The sequence below is a fragment of the Coffea eugenioides genome, chromosome 7, assembly GCF_003713205.1.
Source record: "Coffea eugenioides isolate CCC68of chromosome 7, Ceug_1.0, whole genome shotgun sequence".
In the NCBI taxonomy this organism is placed as follows: domain Eukaryota; kingdom Viridiplantae; phylum Streptophyta; class Magnoliopsida; order Gentianales; family Rubiaceae; genus Coffea; species Coffea eugenioides.
In genome coordinates, this window is record NC_040041.1 from 26,032,341 (window position 1) to 26,047,560 (window position 15,220).

The 15,220-nt window shown below is 38.4% G+C and overlaps 1 protein-coding gene across 1 annotated transcript; it reads left to right on the top strand.

The window, feature by feature from the left end:
- The first annotated feature begins 6,879 nt into the window (after positions 1-6,879).
- On the top strand, positions 6,880-8,703 carry LOC113777189. The gene has a single exon (XM_027322225.1). It carries the CDS (start codon positions 6,880-6,882, stop codon positions 8,701-8,703), a length of 1,824 nt encoding a protein of 607 aa, XP_027178026.1.
- The last annotated feature ends 6,517 nt before the right edge of the window (positions 8,704-15,220 follow it).

Genomic DNA, 15,220 nt, shown 5'->3' on the forward strand with positions numbered 1-15,220 from the left:
CAAGCGTCCGACAGCTTTCAGCAGCCTTTGTCCCTTTCAATTGCATTTGATCTTTGAGTCTGATCTGTAGACACCAAATTTTTGGTGTAATTTCTTTTACTTTTTATTCTCATTTTGTCGTGGTTGCTTTTGTGTTTTTTTAGTTTCTAGTTTCTATTTTAATTTTTAAGTTTTAACGTAGAAAAATCATGGAAAAAGAGAAAGGAAAATGGTTCACAAAATACGTTCATTCCTCTTAAATTCAATCTTTTGGCATTTTGTTTATTTTGGTTATTTTATTTTTGAAAAAGGAAAAAAAAGAAATGATGAAAATGAAAGAAAAGATCGAAAATGGTAATTTTGTTATTTTTAGTTTGTTTATTTTGATGTGTTTGTAATTAAAATTGTTGTTTCTATTATTAGTTAGTTTTACTTTTATCTTTGTTAAATTATTAAGTTGAGAAAAAGAAAAAAAAATGATGAAAATTGATGAAAAATGGAAAATTGTGTTTTTGTTGATTCTAGTTTATTTAGTTTCTACCCAATGTTAATTAAATTACTTTTTTTTGTTGTTTTTGTTGTTTGTTATCTATTTTTATTATCAGTTTTATATTAATTTCAAAAAGGAAAAGGAAAAAGAAAAATCAAAAAATCAAAAAAATCAAAAAAATGACAATTCCATTTTTCTGCCGAATCCATTCCCACTTTTCAGACCAGCATTTTCCATTTGCTATGGCCGACCAACTCCACTCACAACATCACTCTATATGCATTACATTATCCACGAATCCTCTGGAGGAGCTCATCTCAATCACAACGACAACTCCACTCCACCTTACCTCGTGTGTATCGACCAAGAGGAGAGAGCTGCCTGCTGCAACCGAGAATAAGGAAAAGAGAACCCGAGCTGCAACCTGTTCTGATTCTGTCCGGGAGTTGAAGGAAGAAAGGGAGAGGCTGTGCGTGAGTTCTTTTTGCACCTTCACCTCCACCAGCAGCAGCCATTTCATCAGTTCCAACCGCAACACCATTTCAGCTGCAACCAGAATCAAACCTGTGCGTGAGCCGAGAGAAAAATTTTGCAGCTTTCTTGTGCGTAAGCTCAGCTACAAACCGAGGTAAATCTTGGACTTAGACTGACTAACTATAAGTAGGTGAAGATGTTAAGGAGTTTGCATGTGATGTTAAGCATTCGGATGGTGGATCAGGACATTGAAAATTCTGATGTGCAGAAAACTGGGTTGCCGAAAACTTGATTGGGTTAATGCTGAATTAATCTGGTTATTTCTTGACAATCTGAGTTTATGATTGTAATTAGCTAAGTGAAAATATGATGATTAAGACTTGCATGCCATGTTTATATGCTCGGATGATGAAATGAAGAAGAAAAGGAAAATCTGTTTGGATGATGTTTTAAGAGAGAAATTTTTCTTACGTGCGCTGAGATTGGGTTTGGCCGAGAGAGGAAGTGATAATGCAGCCCTTAATTTATTTACCTGTGACAATCTGAGCTTAATTAGGTGTTTAAACAATCAAAAACAAGAAGATTAAGCCATCTAGGAACATGCATGTTGATTTTATGCATTCGGATGAAGAAATTGAAACAAAAGAAAATCTGATTTTGGGAAGAAATGGAATGTGCCGTTAGATGATCTAGAAACACAGCTTCCAACTTGTTTAATTTCGATAATTTGAGTTTATAGTTGTGATTAACTAGTTATTAACTATGTGTTTAAGCTTTGCATGCAGTTAATCACCTCGGCTAAAGAAGAAAAATAAATAAATAATAAAACAGAAAACTGCTACATGCAAGTTCATCCGAGAATGGTGAACAGAATTTCTGGAATTTTGGATGAATGTGGCTGTTGTCCGAATCTGATTTTGAACTAGAAACGTTAATTAATTAGTTAAGGAGTTGCATGCTGGATTTGAGTGCCAAATACAAGGCTTTGGCCGAAAAAAAAAAAAACTGGATTATGACCAACAAAGTGCTGGAAAAAAAACTGTGTTTGAGTGTTGTTCCAGAAATTTTGCATCAGCTTTTTCTATTTTTGAACTCCTTCTTATGTCTTTGTTTGTTTGATTGTCGATGTCTTGTTTGTTTAGTTCAGAGTTCAGGTGTTAGATCAAGGAAACTTTGGTTAAGGTAGAGGTTTGAATCTGAATTTGATCTTGATAGGTGAAACTAAGGAAAATTGCAGCAGTTTCGTTCTTTCAATGTTTGAATACTTGCCCAGAATTTTGTATGGAATTTTTCTAAGTTTTCTACCTGCTTGGATGATGGTAATGATATAGTTGCTGCTTAGTTTAAAGTTGGGTTTTGGATTTGAAACCTGTTTCCGAAAGCAAGCTATGTGTTTGAGTGTGGTCTCGATTGGTGAAAGCATAGCAGAAATATTGCAGAGACATTTTTTTTCCCGTGAGATTGCATGAGTCTGCATGAATTAATTTCTGAAAATTGCACTTTGATCCCCAAGTCTCCCCTTGTTCCACTATGGCCCAATTACATTCCATGTTCTTGCAATTAGGTCCTAAGATATTTGCATTTGAATCATTATTTGCCTTTTCTTTTGCCCTTGAACCCTGGAAGTTCTTAAAAGTGTTTGTTTAAGCTTGAATGCTTGGCTAGTGTTCATAATTGAATCTTTGGTAACGTTAATGTTTCAATTCAATTACTTGCTTGACTTCATTGGTTACCATGTTTTGCTAAGGTGATACTTAAGGCAAGAGTTTAAGAACTTTGTGTTCAAATGAGCTTGTGTTCGCCTTTATTTTTGAATTTTCTGAAATAATTTGGCTTTGGCCTTTTCTTGCTCTTGGAATTTCAAAGTTTCCAAGATGTTCCCATTGGCTTTGAATGGTTGATTAATGCCTGCATTTGGGTCCTCGGTGGATCCCTTTATTGGAGAACTATGTATTGTTTGATTTCATTTAAATTGCAATTAGGGGAGATTTAGTGACTTTGTGTTACTTTACTATTTGAGGTACCTTGACCTTTTTATTGTTTTGAAGCCATTTTTCTTTCATTTGGTCATCACTCGAAGGGGGCGGTATATTTTCTTTATCCCTTTTTGTGTCTCTCCTATGTGAACCAACATGCTACGTGAGAAATACATGTCTACTTTGCTTTCTTAGTCTTTCCTTAATTTCTTTTATTTATGTCATTTACTCTTGCTTTTCATTAAGTTATTCTTTTAATGGGGTATGTGTACACCTCTTGGCTTGTAATAGATAGGGCTTGGAGGAGCATTCAATGAAGACCTATCGAAGTCATGTGCCTAGCTAGCAAATGTAATAGTTAAGGCTTTAATTGTCTTATGTGTCTTGCATGCTTAGTTACTACGTGTTAATTTGCTTTGTTAGGGCCTTGCATCTAGTCGAGCATGCCAAATGTTATGTGCTATGTGTTTATGAGCGTTTGGCATGTCTACTAGCTTTCTGTAGTGTAGATGAATGGAATGGATGAATGTACGTTTCCGCTAGTCCAACGCTAGTCGGAATTCATAGATGGGCTAGTCCAACGCTAGACCCTTAGGGATTTCCCCTCGTTAGTACATGTTTGCATGTTCACTACATTTCATGCATTTTTTTAGTTTTTATGGCATTTGGCATGTCCCTTTAACCTTTTCCCTTTCATTTTAGGCCTTTGCATTTCATGCTAGTTATAGGGTCCATTTGCCTGAGAAACCCCCTTGGGTAAGGGAAACGAGCGAGTGTGGCTTCAGAATAGCCTTAGCACGCTAGTTTTTCCTTCTAATCAAAGGGAAAATTAAAATCACAAAAATTAGAGGTCATTCCCGTACCCGACCTGATGCATTCCTCTAAGTTCATGCATTTTCATATCATTTTCTCACTATTTTCCTCACTAATTATATATTTTAAATCTACATGTCATATTCACACACTTATTCCCTTTCTTTACTTTTCACCTCACACATTGCACTTATTTTACTTATATATTTATTATTTTCATTCACTTTGCACACTTACACTCTCATTTGAGTCCTCATTTGCATCATTCATGATTTTCTATGAGGTCTTTCCTTATTGACCTTCACAATTCATGTGAATGGGATCAAGAGCCTCATCAGAGACATTTCTAGACTTAAGATTGCATTTCTCATCCATTAGTTATATCCAATTTGCATACATACCTTGGGTAGAAAAAATGAGGAAAATAAGGGTTAAATCACGCAACTAGCCTTGGTTAGGTCGAAGGGGTGCCTTGGATTTTTATCCTTGCCTTCCCCTTCGTCAAATGTGACCCCCGAACCTTTTTCTTTGTTTTACGTGGACTAGGAGTTGTTTAAAAAGGGTTTTTTTACTTTTTTCTTTAAAAATTTCATTTTTTGGGTGACTTGGTACACCCTAACTCTATACCAAGTGGCGACTCCATTTTTCATATAAAAACCCTTTTTGAACTATTTTTCTTGGGTCAAATCGTCGCATTCTAAGTCCCATGGCCTTTTACACATCACTTTGCACACGTTCACACATTACACTCAATTCATTCGAAAAGTGGGGCGCGACAGTTGGCGACTCCACTGGGGACTTCCTAAGTGGGTCCAAGCATTTGACTTAGCCATTCGTTTCCTTTTCTACCCTTTTTATGCATTGCACTTGGATATTAGGCTTGCATTTTTCATTTTTAGGACCTTTTGTCTTATGTACGTAATTAAACCAATCCCTCGACTCATGAATGTATGTTTGAATGAATGTTTACTTGTTATCTCGCGCTTGCATTGCATTTGGGGGGGTGTGTGTCACCTTTAGAGCCTCGCGTGGTTCTCAACCCCTTCCCTCAAAATAGAGGAACACTTCATACGTGCATGTTTACTTGCTTTATCCCATTTTATTTTTATTTTCGTGGGCGTTTCCCACACCGCCTTGAAGGATTAGGATCGATTGCCTTGGGTAGGCGGCTGGTGTGCTCTGCGCCCATAGCGCTACCTAAGGGATCACTCGAGCCACCGATCGAAGGCCCTGGGAGTGATGACCCTTCGCCTTTAGGTCTGAAGGCTTGGGAGCCGAAGCTTTATCGAGTCTAGGCATTAGTGAACCCCAGCCTCATGCATCCATATTAGCATTTTCCTAGGCTAGAGTCAGCCTCACCCTATTTTAAGCACATTAGGCACGAGGGAAGGGGTTCCACCCCTTCTACCTGCTTTATTGTATTTCTTCTTCTTAATTGCTCCCAATGTGTTATGTGTACTATCAACTGCACTAACCATTTCATTGTTCTCTTGGCTTGCATTCATGTGCCTTAGCAATAAGAGGCCTCTTGGGCACTCTTTTAGTGACTCACCCACTAGATAGCTCACATGTCTAAATTTCAGTCTTTGCACTTACTTTCCAGTAAATACATTTCATGTTTAGACCTTTTCCCCCCGTGGCATTATTTATGTCCTTGAGCTCACATTTCATGTTTGTCACATATTTACATCGCTTTACTAACTGGCATCATGCATAAACCATAGAAAGGGAATGCCACATAGGGAATCCCGTGTTTAAGAATAAACCACTCCATGTCTCGGATGTATAATCCAAATGAGACTTGCACGTTTACCTTTCTCGTATCATCCGAAGGGGTAGTGCACAAGGTAAGGTAAAGATCCGATCATTTTCATGAAGCAATTTTTGGAATATGAGCATCTAATAATCACTTTTTGGCCATTTTATCAAAAATTGGTAAAAATCCCTTGCGTAAAGGACATTAATTTGAAGAAATTCACAAATGATTCCTCTTTTTTGAGATGATAAATAAACTGAGGCCAAATCGTGATCTTAGAAGGCTCATAGACTAATTTTTTGAAACCATCAATGGCGGAACGATTCAATCGATCCATTTTGTCAATTCCTAATCAATTTTGAATAAATCAAATCATTTGACCAATTTACCCTTTTTAGGGTCATTCGGTCGATTTTGAATAAATCATCAAATCATTTGACCAATTTACCCTTTTTAGGACCATCTGGTCGATTTTGAATAAATCGTCAATTCATTTGACCAATTTACCCTTTTTAGGGTCATGTGACCAATTTACCCTTTTTAGGACCATCTGGTCGATTTTGAATAAATCGTCAATTCATTTGACCAATTTACCCTTTTAGGGTCATGTGACCAATTTACCCTTTTTAGGGCGATCTGGTCAATTTTGAATAAGATCCTCAATTTCATGCGATCAAATTCCTTTTTTAGGATGATCCGGCCAATTTTGAGTAAGTTTTTAAACTTCATTTAAGTCATTTGACCCGTTTCCCTTTTTAGGATAATCCGCTCGATTTTTAAATAAATTGTCAATTTCACTCAACCCATTTGACCAATTAGGGTTTCAATGTCAATTTCAAATTGGGAAATTTAGTCGATTTTTGAGAAAACCATCCATTGCATCCAGCCATTTGATCAGTTGGGGTTTTAACCCGTGATTCACTGAGAAATTTTATCAACGAATTCCAATCTCTTTGATAGGAAGTTCGTCAAGGTTAAACCCGTGCGTTTTTGCAAGTTCTTGTATCGATCAAAAGTGATCGATCCCTTCGGACGAGGTCCTCATTTTAACAAACGTCTCTTCTCATTCCAATTGGCCAAATTTTCAAAATTATTTTTCACTCAATTGATCGGATTCGTCAGGTATGGTATAGTGCCTACCCTAGAGGATTGCATTCTCATGCTAGGCCTACCCTTGGCACAAAAAGGGTTCCCCCATAGGACATGCATCTGAATTACTCTAATTGTTACTAACTCCTGTCTTTTTTCCTTTTTTCTTTTCTTTTTGACAGCAGTCAATCAAGAAGGGTATCTAATAAGGGTTTTCCTACATTCTCAGGTAGTATATAGCTACCCGAAAAAGCCCCATTATCACCCGATCGCGTAACCGAGCTTCAAGAGATAGTGTAAACATGAGTACCCATCCAGAATCGTCTGATAGGCCCGCCACCACATCACCGACTGACTTGGCAAGTATGGGAGCTCAACTGAGCGAAGTTCTAAACCGATTTAATGAGCTGAGCGTTGAAATGATGGCCCAACGGCGAGTAATCGATCAATTGGTAGCTAGTGGTGCTAGCGATGAACAACATGAGCCCTTACCTCCTGGCCAATCTGGACCTCAACCCATATTTTTACCTTATACTCAAACCTTTGTTACTTCACAAGTCATAAACCCACCTGAGGAAGCCTTTGCTTATCCCACTCATGGCCCGCAACCTGCTTATGTATCTCACATCCAAACAAACCCTCCTCATGTCCAAATTCCCCAAAAGTATCCGCCAATTACTATGAGCATGCCATTCGAGCCACGGGGACCTTATTATTACCCCACCGCTGAGCCGTTCACCCTAGATACCGCTGCTCAAGGGAAAATTGAAGCCGGGGAGTCATCCGCACCAGTGGATAAGAATTTGCTAAAGCGATTGGATCAGTTTGAGGATTTCATAAGGAAAGGCCAAGGCTTGAACAAACAAGGAGGGTTGGACTACAACGAGCTGTGCCTATTTCCGGATATGCAATTGCCCATGGGTTTCAAAACACCCAAGTTTAGCAAGTATGATGGAACGGGCAACCCCAAGACGCACCTCCGAATGTTTGCCAACAAGTTGGGCAAGCCAATAGATGACGAGAATCTACCAGTTCGTTTGTTTCCTGAAAGCTTAGAAGGTGACGCGTTGGATTGGTATTCCAATTTGAAGCCGGAGGATATGAGATCTTGGATGGATTTGTCAACTGCTTTTATGAGGCAATACGAATACAATTGCGAGCTTGCTCCAACGAGGGCCACACTTGAGGGGACTAAAAGAAAACCATCTGAGGACCACAAGACGTACGCGAAGAGATGGAGGAAACTGGCCGCCAAAGTGGAGCCTCCTATGACTGAAAACGAGATTGTTCGCACGTTCATCAAAACTCATGACCCGCCTTACTTTGAGGAAATTTTTCGAATGACCGGGTGTTCCTTTGCCGAAATTGTCAATAAATTGGAAGAATTTGATGAGTTTGTGAAGGCCGGAAAAATTATTAATGTGTCAACATTGAAGATGCAACTAGAGGCTCTGCAAGGCCAGAATTACAGTGGGGAAAAATCCCAATCTAAGGGAAAAGAAGAGGAAACTGCCTTTGTTGGGAATCAGGGCTCCTCGGCCAGACCTAGATTTTCAAACCGCCTTGCTTATTCATCACCCTATCCATACTACCCAAGCTTCCGTCCTATCCATCATACCACTATTAACCATTCTCGACCTCGACCAAATTATCCAAATGTACTCACACCACCCTTTCAAAATCCTCAACCAAGTCTCCAAACTAGACCTCGCCCTCCTTTTAACCCAAGACCTATTCCACCCCCTAGCCCAAATTACTACTACCAACAAACCAGTGACACCCAAAATTCAACGTCAAACCGAACCTTCACCAATCTAGGTCGGCCTGTTGACCAATTATATGAGCAATTGAAAGCTGTCGGGAAAATTGGTGTTATACCTCCTAAAGTCTATTCCAATCGTTTTCCTTCTGGCTATGACCCTCAAGCGGTCTGCGCTTATCATTCTGGAGCTCCCGGGCATTCCACCAATGATTGTCGGGCATTGAAACATGAAATCCAGGATATGATCGAATTCGGAGCAATAGTGCTAAAGAAAAAGGGTGAACAGGGACAGAGTGTAAGCACAAACCCCTTTCCCAAACATGAGGACACTTTAGAGGCACCCACCTCCAGTGACGAAATCTGAGAATCTTGAAGGCACGTTGCACCATTTGGATGGCCGAGTATTTTCCCTCTTGAAGGGAACTTTGGTAAATCTAGGGGTTGTTATTTACTAAATTTCACCAGAAACTGTTTCCTGCATATGTGAATAGTGTAATGAAGGCATCTTTTGCAATTGAGTTTATCTTGTTTCCACTTTGATTTGGAGTTGCATGAAGTGCATAATTTGTTTGATTTGATTATTGTCTTGATTCTTTTAAATTCTTTTAAGATGGCCAAAGGTGAAATTATTTGACCCTCTGGATATCATTGTTCTGGAATTCGATAAAGCCCTTCATTGAAAATCCCTTCATTTTAAAATTCCTGCATTAAAACTCCCTTCCTTGAAAAACCTTCATTGAAAATCCCTTATAAAACTTGCTTCATTGAAATCCCTCCATTGAAAATCCATCCCTTGGAAAAACCTTCATGGAAAAGGCCAAGATCCCTTCATTGATAAAAATTCCTCCCCTGCCAAGCTCGAAGCTGATTGGTCAGAGTAGGATTACCAATGATTGATTCTAATTGATGAAAAACAGCTGAATGTCATAAGCATGACCTATGTCTGCCACCGATCTTCTGAAAAGGAAACAAAGGGCTAAAGCGATGAAAGACGAAGTCGAAGGCATATTTACTTCAAATTGACAAAGCTTATTGGGTGTTCAAAGGAGAAATGGATGGACAGACGTTCCCTCAACCTATCAACTCGGACATGTGTAAGAAGTTCTTTATTTGATTATGCAAATTTCTTTTTGGAAATCGCGCAAGGGACGAGGCACAAGTCAGGCCATCTTCCTTTCCAATCAAAACATTTCATCCCTAGTCATCCCCTTTGAGCTATTAGAACAATAATTTTCGTTTGGCAACCCCTGAGAACTGCAAACCCCACACTGGGGCAAATTCATTTTGAAAATGATCAGAAAGGAAAGAAAAACCCCATATTGGGGCAAATTTATCTTTGGAAAAGAGATGAAAAAGGGAAAAGAACCCCACACTGGAGCAAATTTAGTTTTTGAAAAAAAAAAGAAAAATGCAAAAAAATGCAAAAAGTAAGAAGAATGCGATGAAGAAAATGCAAAGAAAAAAAATCCAATCAAACTGGGGAAAAATTTTCCTCAGTTTCATTCAAAATTGGAAATGATCTCAAAATGATGCAATCTCAGGTTATTTCACACCTCTCATCAAATTTGCTTTCAAGCCTCAACTTTTCTTGAAATACCCCACCTGACCCCATTACAAAAGCCCAAAGTCCTGGCTTTCGTCACTTGCTGTATTTCTATTGAAAAGTTTGCTAATCAACTGACAAGTGATGTCCATAATGCCTTCGCTTAATCTTACAAGGGGAAGTGCATTTTACTGATGTCAGAAATCTTTAACTCATATTCCCGAGGCGATTAAGGTTGAGCGCTTCCATTGCTTCCTTAGGTAAAAACCCGAAAGGGCGCCAAAAAAAAAGGAAAAAAGGAAAAAAGAGAAAAAAAGAAAAACAAAAACAAAAACAAAACAAAAGAAAAGGAGTGGGGGCAACCTTGGTGAAAACCCGAAAGGGCGCCAAGGTAGGATTTTGCAGCAAGCGAGCACGAGGAAGAACAGCTGGTGATTTGGTTCATTTGGATTTCTCCTCATTTTGTCATACTTCTGTCAATTTTGAATTTCAGAACAAAGATATCCAGAGAATTGAATATGACATTTGTTGGCCAAAACTGTGTCATTTTGTAAAACACTCTTTTGCAAAGCTCATTTTTCCAAATTACTTGTATTCATGGCATTTTTGTAGAATTTAAGCACAAATGGTTATGTGTGCATTCTTGTATGACATGTGAATTTTCTTGCATACTTCATTCTTTATCTTTGAATTTTGGTGAATAACAATCCCCGTGGTTTATTCGAAACATACTTGGGTTCAGTCATCCCCTGAAAAGGGTTAAGGTTCAACAAAGTCAGTTACGCAGACTTCACAATATGGCAAAGCACATATCTGATCAGTTTGTAAATCGGAAAAGCCTTAGGGTGAAGAATCCAACTCAGTCGGCTGCCGCAACAAAAGTTGATAAAAACATCGAAGTACTCATGTTTACACATTTCTTGAAGGAGGAATTGATCGGATGGTGGTGGCGTTACTTGCTTACTTCTTTTGCAGGTCCATGCTCATTTCAAATACCGCAACTGGGGCAAATTTTGAACTGTGAGATGTCGTCCAAGAACTGCATATTCATGATTTGAACTGAGGAAAAGGGGCTGAGTCAAAGTTTTGAGGAAAAAACAATAATATCATAAAGCAGATCGAAGGATCGGCGACACAATACTTGAATTTTGGGCAAATCATTTTTTCGAAAATTCGGAAAATTTTCAAAGATCCGAAAAATTCAAAAGTCAAAAATCGAAAATCAAGTTCAAATTCTTGTCTCTTGGAAAGTCAAATTTAATTTCTTGTTTCTTGACAAATCAAATTCAATTTCTTGACCAATTGGATGGCAGGACTGGGTCTTATCCCACTGACCATTCACTTTATCAAGTTGGGCCTGAGTTTCGTGCCGCCAACAGTTCAAATATCAAGTTGGGCCTGAGTTTCGTGCCGCCAACAGTTCAAATATCAAGTTGGGCCTGAGTTTCGTGCCGCCAACAGTTCAAATATCAAGTTGGGCCTGGACTTGGTGCCGCCAACATCACTTTATCACGTTGGGCTTGGATTTAGTGCCACCAACATCACAAAAATCACGTTGGGCCTGAGTTTCGTGCCGCCAACAGTTCACTTCATCAAGTTGGGCCTGGACTTGGTGCCGCCATCACTTTATCACGTTGGGCTATGCCACGTTTGGTGCTTGTTGGGCTTGGTTCGTGCCACCAACTTCACTTTATCACGTTGGGCCTGGACTTGGTGCCGCCAACATCACTTTATCACGTTGGGCTGGTTTTCGTGCCACCAACTTCAGTTGGGCCTGGATTTCGTGCCGCCAACATCACAAAAATCACGTTGGGCCTGGATTTCGTGCCGCCAACATCTCAAAGATCACGTTGGGCCTGGATTTCGTGCCGCCAACATTCCAAAAATCACGTTGGGCCTGGATTTCGTGCCGCCAACTTCACAACATCCCGTGGGTCTATCCCAATTTTACATTTCTGTCCGGGTCTATCCCGTGGGTCTATCCCAATTTGAAATTCCTGTTCGGGTCAGTCCCTCGATCAAAAACATTTTCGGGTCAGTCCCTCGATCAAAAGCATTTTCGGGTCAGTCCCTCGATCAAAAGCATTTTCGGGTCAGTCCCTCGATCAAAAGTCCCTCGATCAAAAGCTCATTCGGGCCAGTCCCATGATTTGAATTTCTTTCTCTAGTCAGTCCCAATTTTTAAATTCCTGTTCGGGTCAGTCCCGCTTTAAGTTCCTGTTTGGGCCAGTCCCGTCTTTAAATTCCGTTCGGGTCAATCCCGCTTTAAATCTCCTGTCTAAGTCAATTTCATTTCAAAAGTTTTGCCAAAAGGGGTCAGTCCTTATTTCTAAAACGTCCACTGTTCGTGACGTTTGCCACAGAATAAAGCAGGTAAGTATTTGGTGTCTACTTCTTTGTCTCAAGTTTTTCCAAAACTCAGACAAAGAGGGGCAAACTGTAGACACCAAATTTTTAAATAATTTGTATGTTGCATCTAATTCATGATTTTGTTTTAGATTGTCTGCATTTTAGTTGTTACCTTTTTATTTGTCTTTTATTTTTAGTTCTATTTGTCATATTAATTTTGTTCACGTTTTAGCTTTTAGTTTTAGTTTTAAGTTTTAACGTAAAATAAAAGAAAAAGAAGAGAAAAAATTGTTCACAAAAATACGTTCAAATTTAATTTTTTGGCATTTTGGTTTATTTTTGTTAATTTATTTTGAAAAAAAGGAAAAAAAGGAAAATGATGAAAAATGATGAAAAATGAAAGAAAAATCGAAAATGGTAATTTTGTTATTTCTAGTTTAATTGATTTTGATGTGTTTGTATTTAAAATTGTTGTTTCTATTATTATTTAGTTTTACTATTATTTTTGTTAAATAATTAAGGCGAAAAAAAAAAAAATCAAAATCAAAAAAAATCACAATCCCATTTTGGCCGAATCCATTTTTCCACTTCATATTCCAGCACCTTCCTTATTGCCGGTTTCAATTCCCACTTTTCAGACCAGCATTTTCCATTTGCTATGGCCGACAAACTCCACTCACAACATCACTCTATATGCATTACATTATCCACGAATCCTCTGGAGGAGCTCATCTCAATCACAACGACAACTCCACTCCACCTTACCTCGTGTGTATCGACCAAGAGGAGAGAGCTGCCTGCTGCAACCGAGAATAAGGAAAAGAGAACCCGAGCTGCAACCTGTTCTGATTCTGTCCGGGAGTTGAAGGAAGAAAGGGAGAGGCTGTGCGTGAGTTCTTTTTGCACCTTCACCTCCACCAGCAGCAGCCATTTCATCAGTTCCAACCGCAACACCATTTCAGCTGCAACCAGAATCAAACCTGTGCGTGAGCCGAGAGAAAAATTTTGCAGCTTTCTTGTGCGTAAGCTCAGCTACAAACCGAGGTAAATCTTGGACTTAGACTGACTAACTATAAGTAGGTGAAGATGTTAAGGAGTTTGCATGTGATGTTAAGCATTCGGATGGTGGATCAGGACATTGAAAATTCTGATGTGCAGAAAACTGGGTTGCCGAAAACTTGATTGGGTTAATGCTGAATTAATCTGGTTATTTCTTGACAATCTGAGTTTATGATTGTAATTAGCTAAGTGAAAATATGATGATTAAGACTTGCATGCCATGTTTATATGCTCGGATGATGAAATGAAGAAGAAAAGGAAAATCTGTTTGGATGATGTTTTAAGAGAGAAATTTTTCTTACGTGCGCTGAGATTGGGTTTGGCCGAGAGAGGAAGTGATAATGCAGCCCTTAATTTATTTACTTGTGACAATCTGAGCTTAATTAGGTGTTTAAACAATCAAAAACAAGAAGATTAAGCCATCTAGGAACATGCATGTTGATTTTATGCATTCGGATGAAGAAATTGAAACAAAAGAAAATCTGATTTTGGGAAGAAATGGAATGTGCCGTTAGATGATCTAGAAACACAGCTTCCAACTTGTTTAATTTCGATAATTTGAGTTTATAGTTGTGATTAACTAGTTATTAACTATGTGTTTAAGCTTTGCATGCAGTTAATCACCTCGGCTAAAGAAGAAAAATAAATAAATAATAAAACAGAAAACTGCTACATGCAAGTTCATCCGAGAATGGTGAACAGAATTTCTGGAATTTTGGATGAATGTGGCTGTTGTCCGAATCTGATTTTGAACTAGAAACGTTAATTAATTAGTTAAGGAGTTGCATGCTGGATTTGAGTGCCAAATACAAGGCTTTGGCCGAAAAAAAAAAAACTGGATTATGACCAACAAAGTGCTGGAAAAAAACTGTGTTTGAGTGTTGTTCCAGAAATTTTGCATCAGCTTTTTCTATTTTTGAACTCCTTCTTATGTCTTTGTTTGTTTGATTGTCGATGTCTTGTTTGTTTAGTTCAGAGTTCAGGTGTTAGATCAAGGAAACTTTGGTTAAGGTAGAGGTTTGAATCTGAATTTGATCTTGATAGGTGAAACTAAGGAAAATTGCAGCAGTTTCGTTCTTTCAATGTTTGAATACTTGCCCAGAATTTTGTATGGAATTTTTCTAAGTTTTCTACCTGCTTGGATGATGGTAATGATATAGTTGCTGCTTAGTTTAAAGTTGGGTTTTGGATTTGAAACCTGTTTCCGAAAGCAAGCTATGTGTTTGAGTGTGGTCTCGATTGGTGAAAGCATAGCAGAAATATTGCAGAGACATTTTTTTTCCCGTGAGATTGCATGAGTCTGCATGAATTAATTTCTGAAAATTGCACTTTGATCCCCAAGTCTCCCCTTGTTCCACTATGGCCCAATTACATTCCATGTTCTTGCAATTAGGTCCTAAGATATTTGCATTTGAATCATTATTTGCCTTTTCTTTTGCCCTTGAACCCTGGAAGTTCTTAAAAGTGTTTGTTTAAGCTTGAATGCTTGGCTAGTGTTCATAATTGAATCTTTGGTAACGTTAATGTTTCAATTCAATTACTTGCTTGACTTCATTGGTTACCATGTTTTGCTAAGGTGATACTTAAGGCAAGAGTTTAAGAACTTTGTGTTCAAATGAGCTTGTGTTCGCCTTTATTTTTGAATTTTCTGAAATAATTTGGCTTTGGCCTTTTCTTGCTCTTGGAATTTCAAAGTTTCCAAGATGTTCCCATTGGCTTTGAATGGTTGATTAATGCCTGCATTTGGGTCCTCGGTGGATCCCTTTATTGGAGAACTATGTATTGTTTGATTTCATTTAAATTGCAATTAGGGGAGATTTAGTGACTTTGTGTTACTTTACTATTTGAGGTACCTTGACCTTTTTATTGTTTTGAAGCCATTTTTCTTTCATTTGGTCATCACTCGAAGGGGGCGGTATATTTTCTTTAT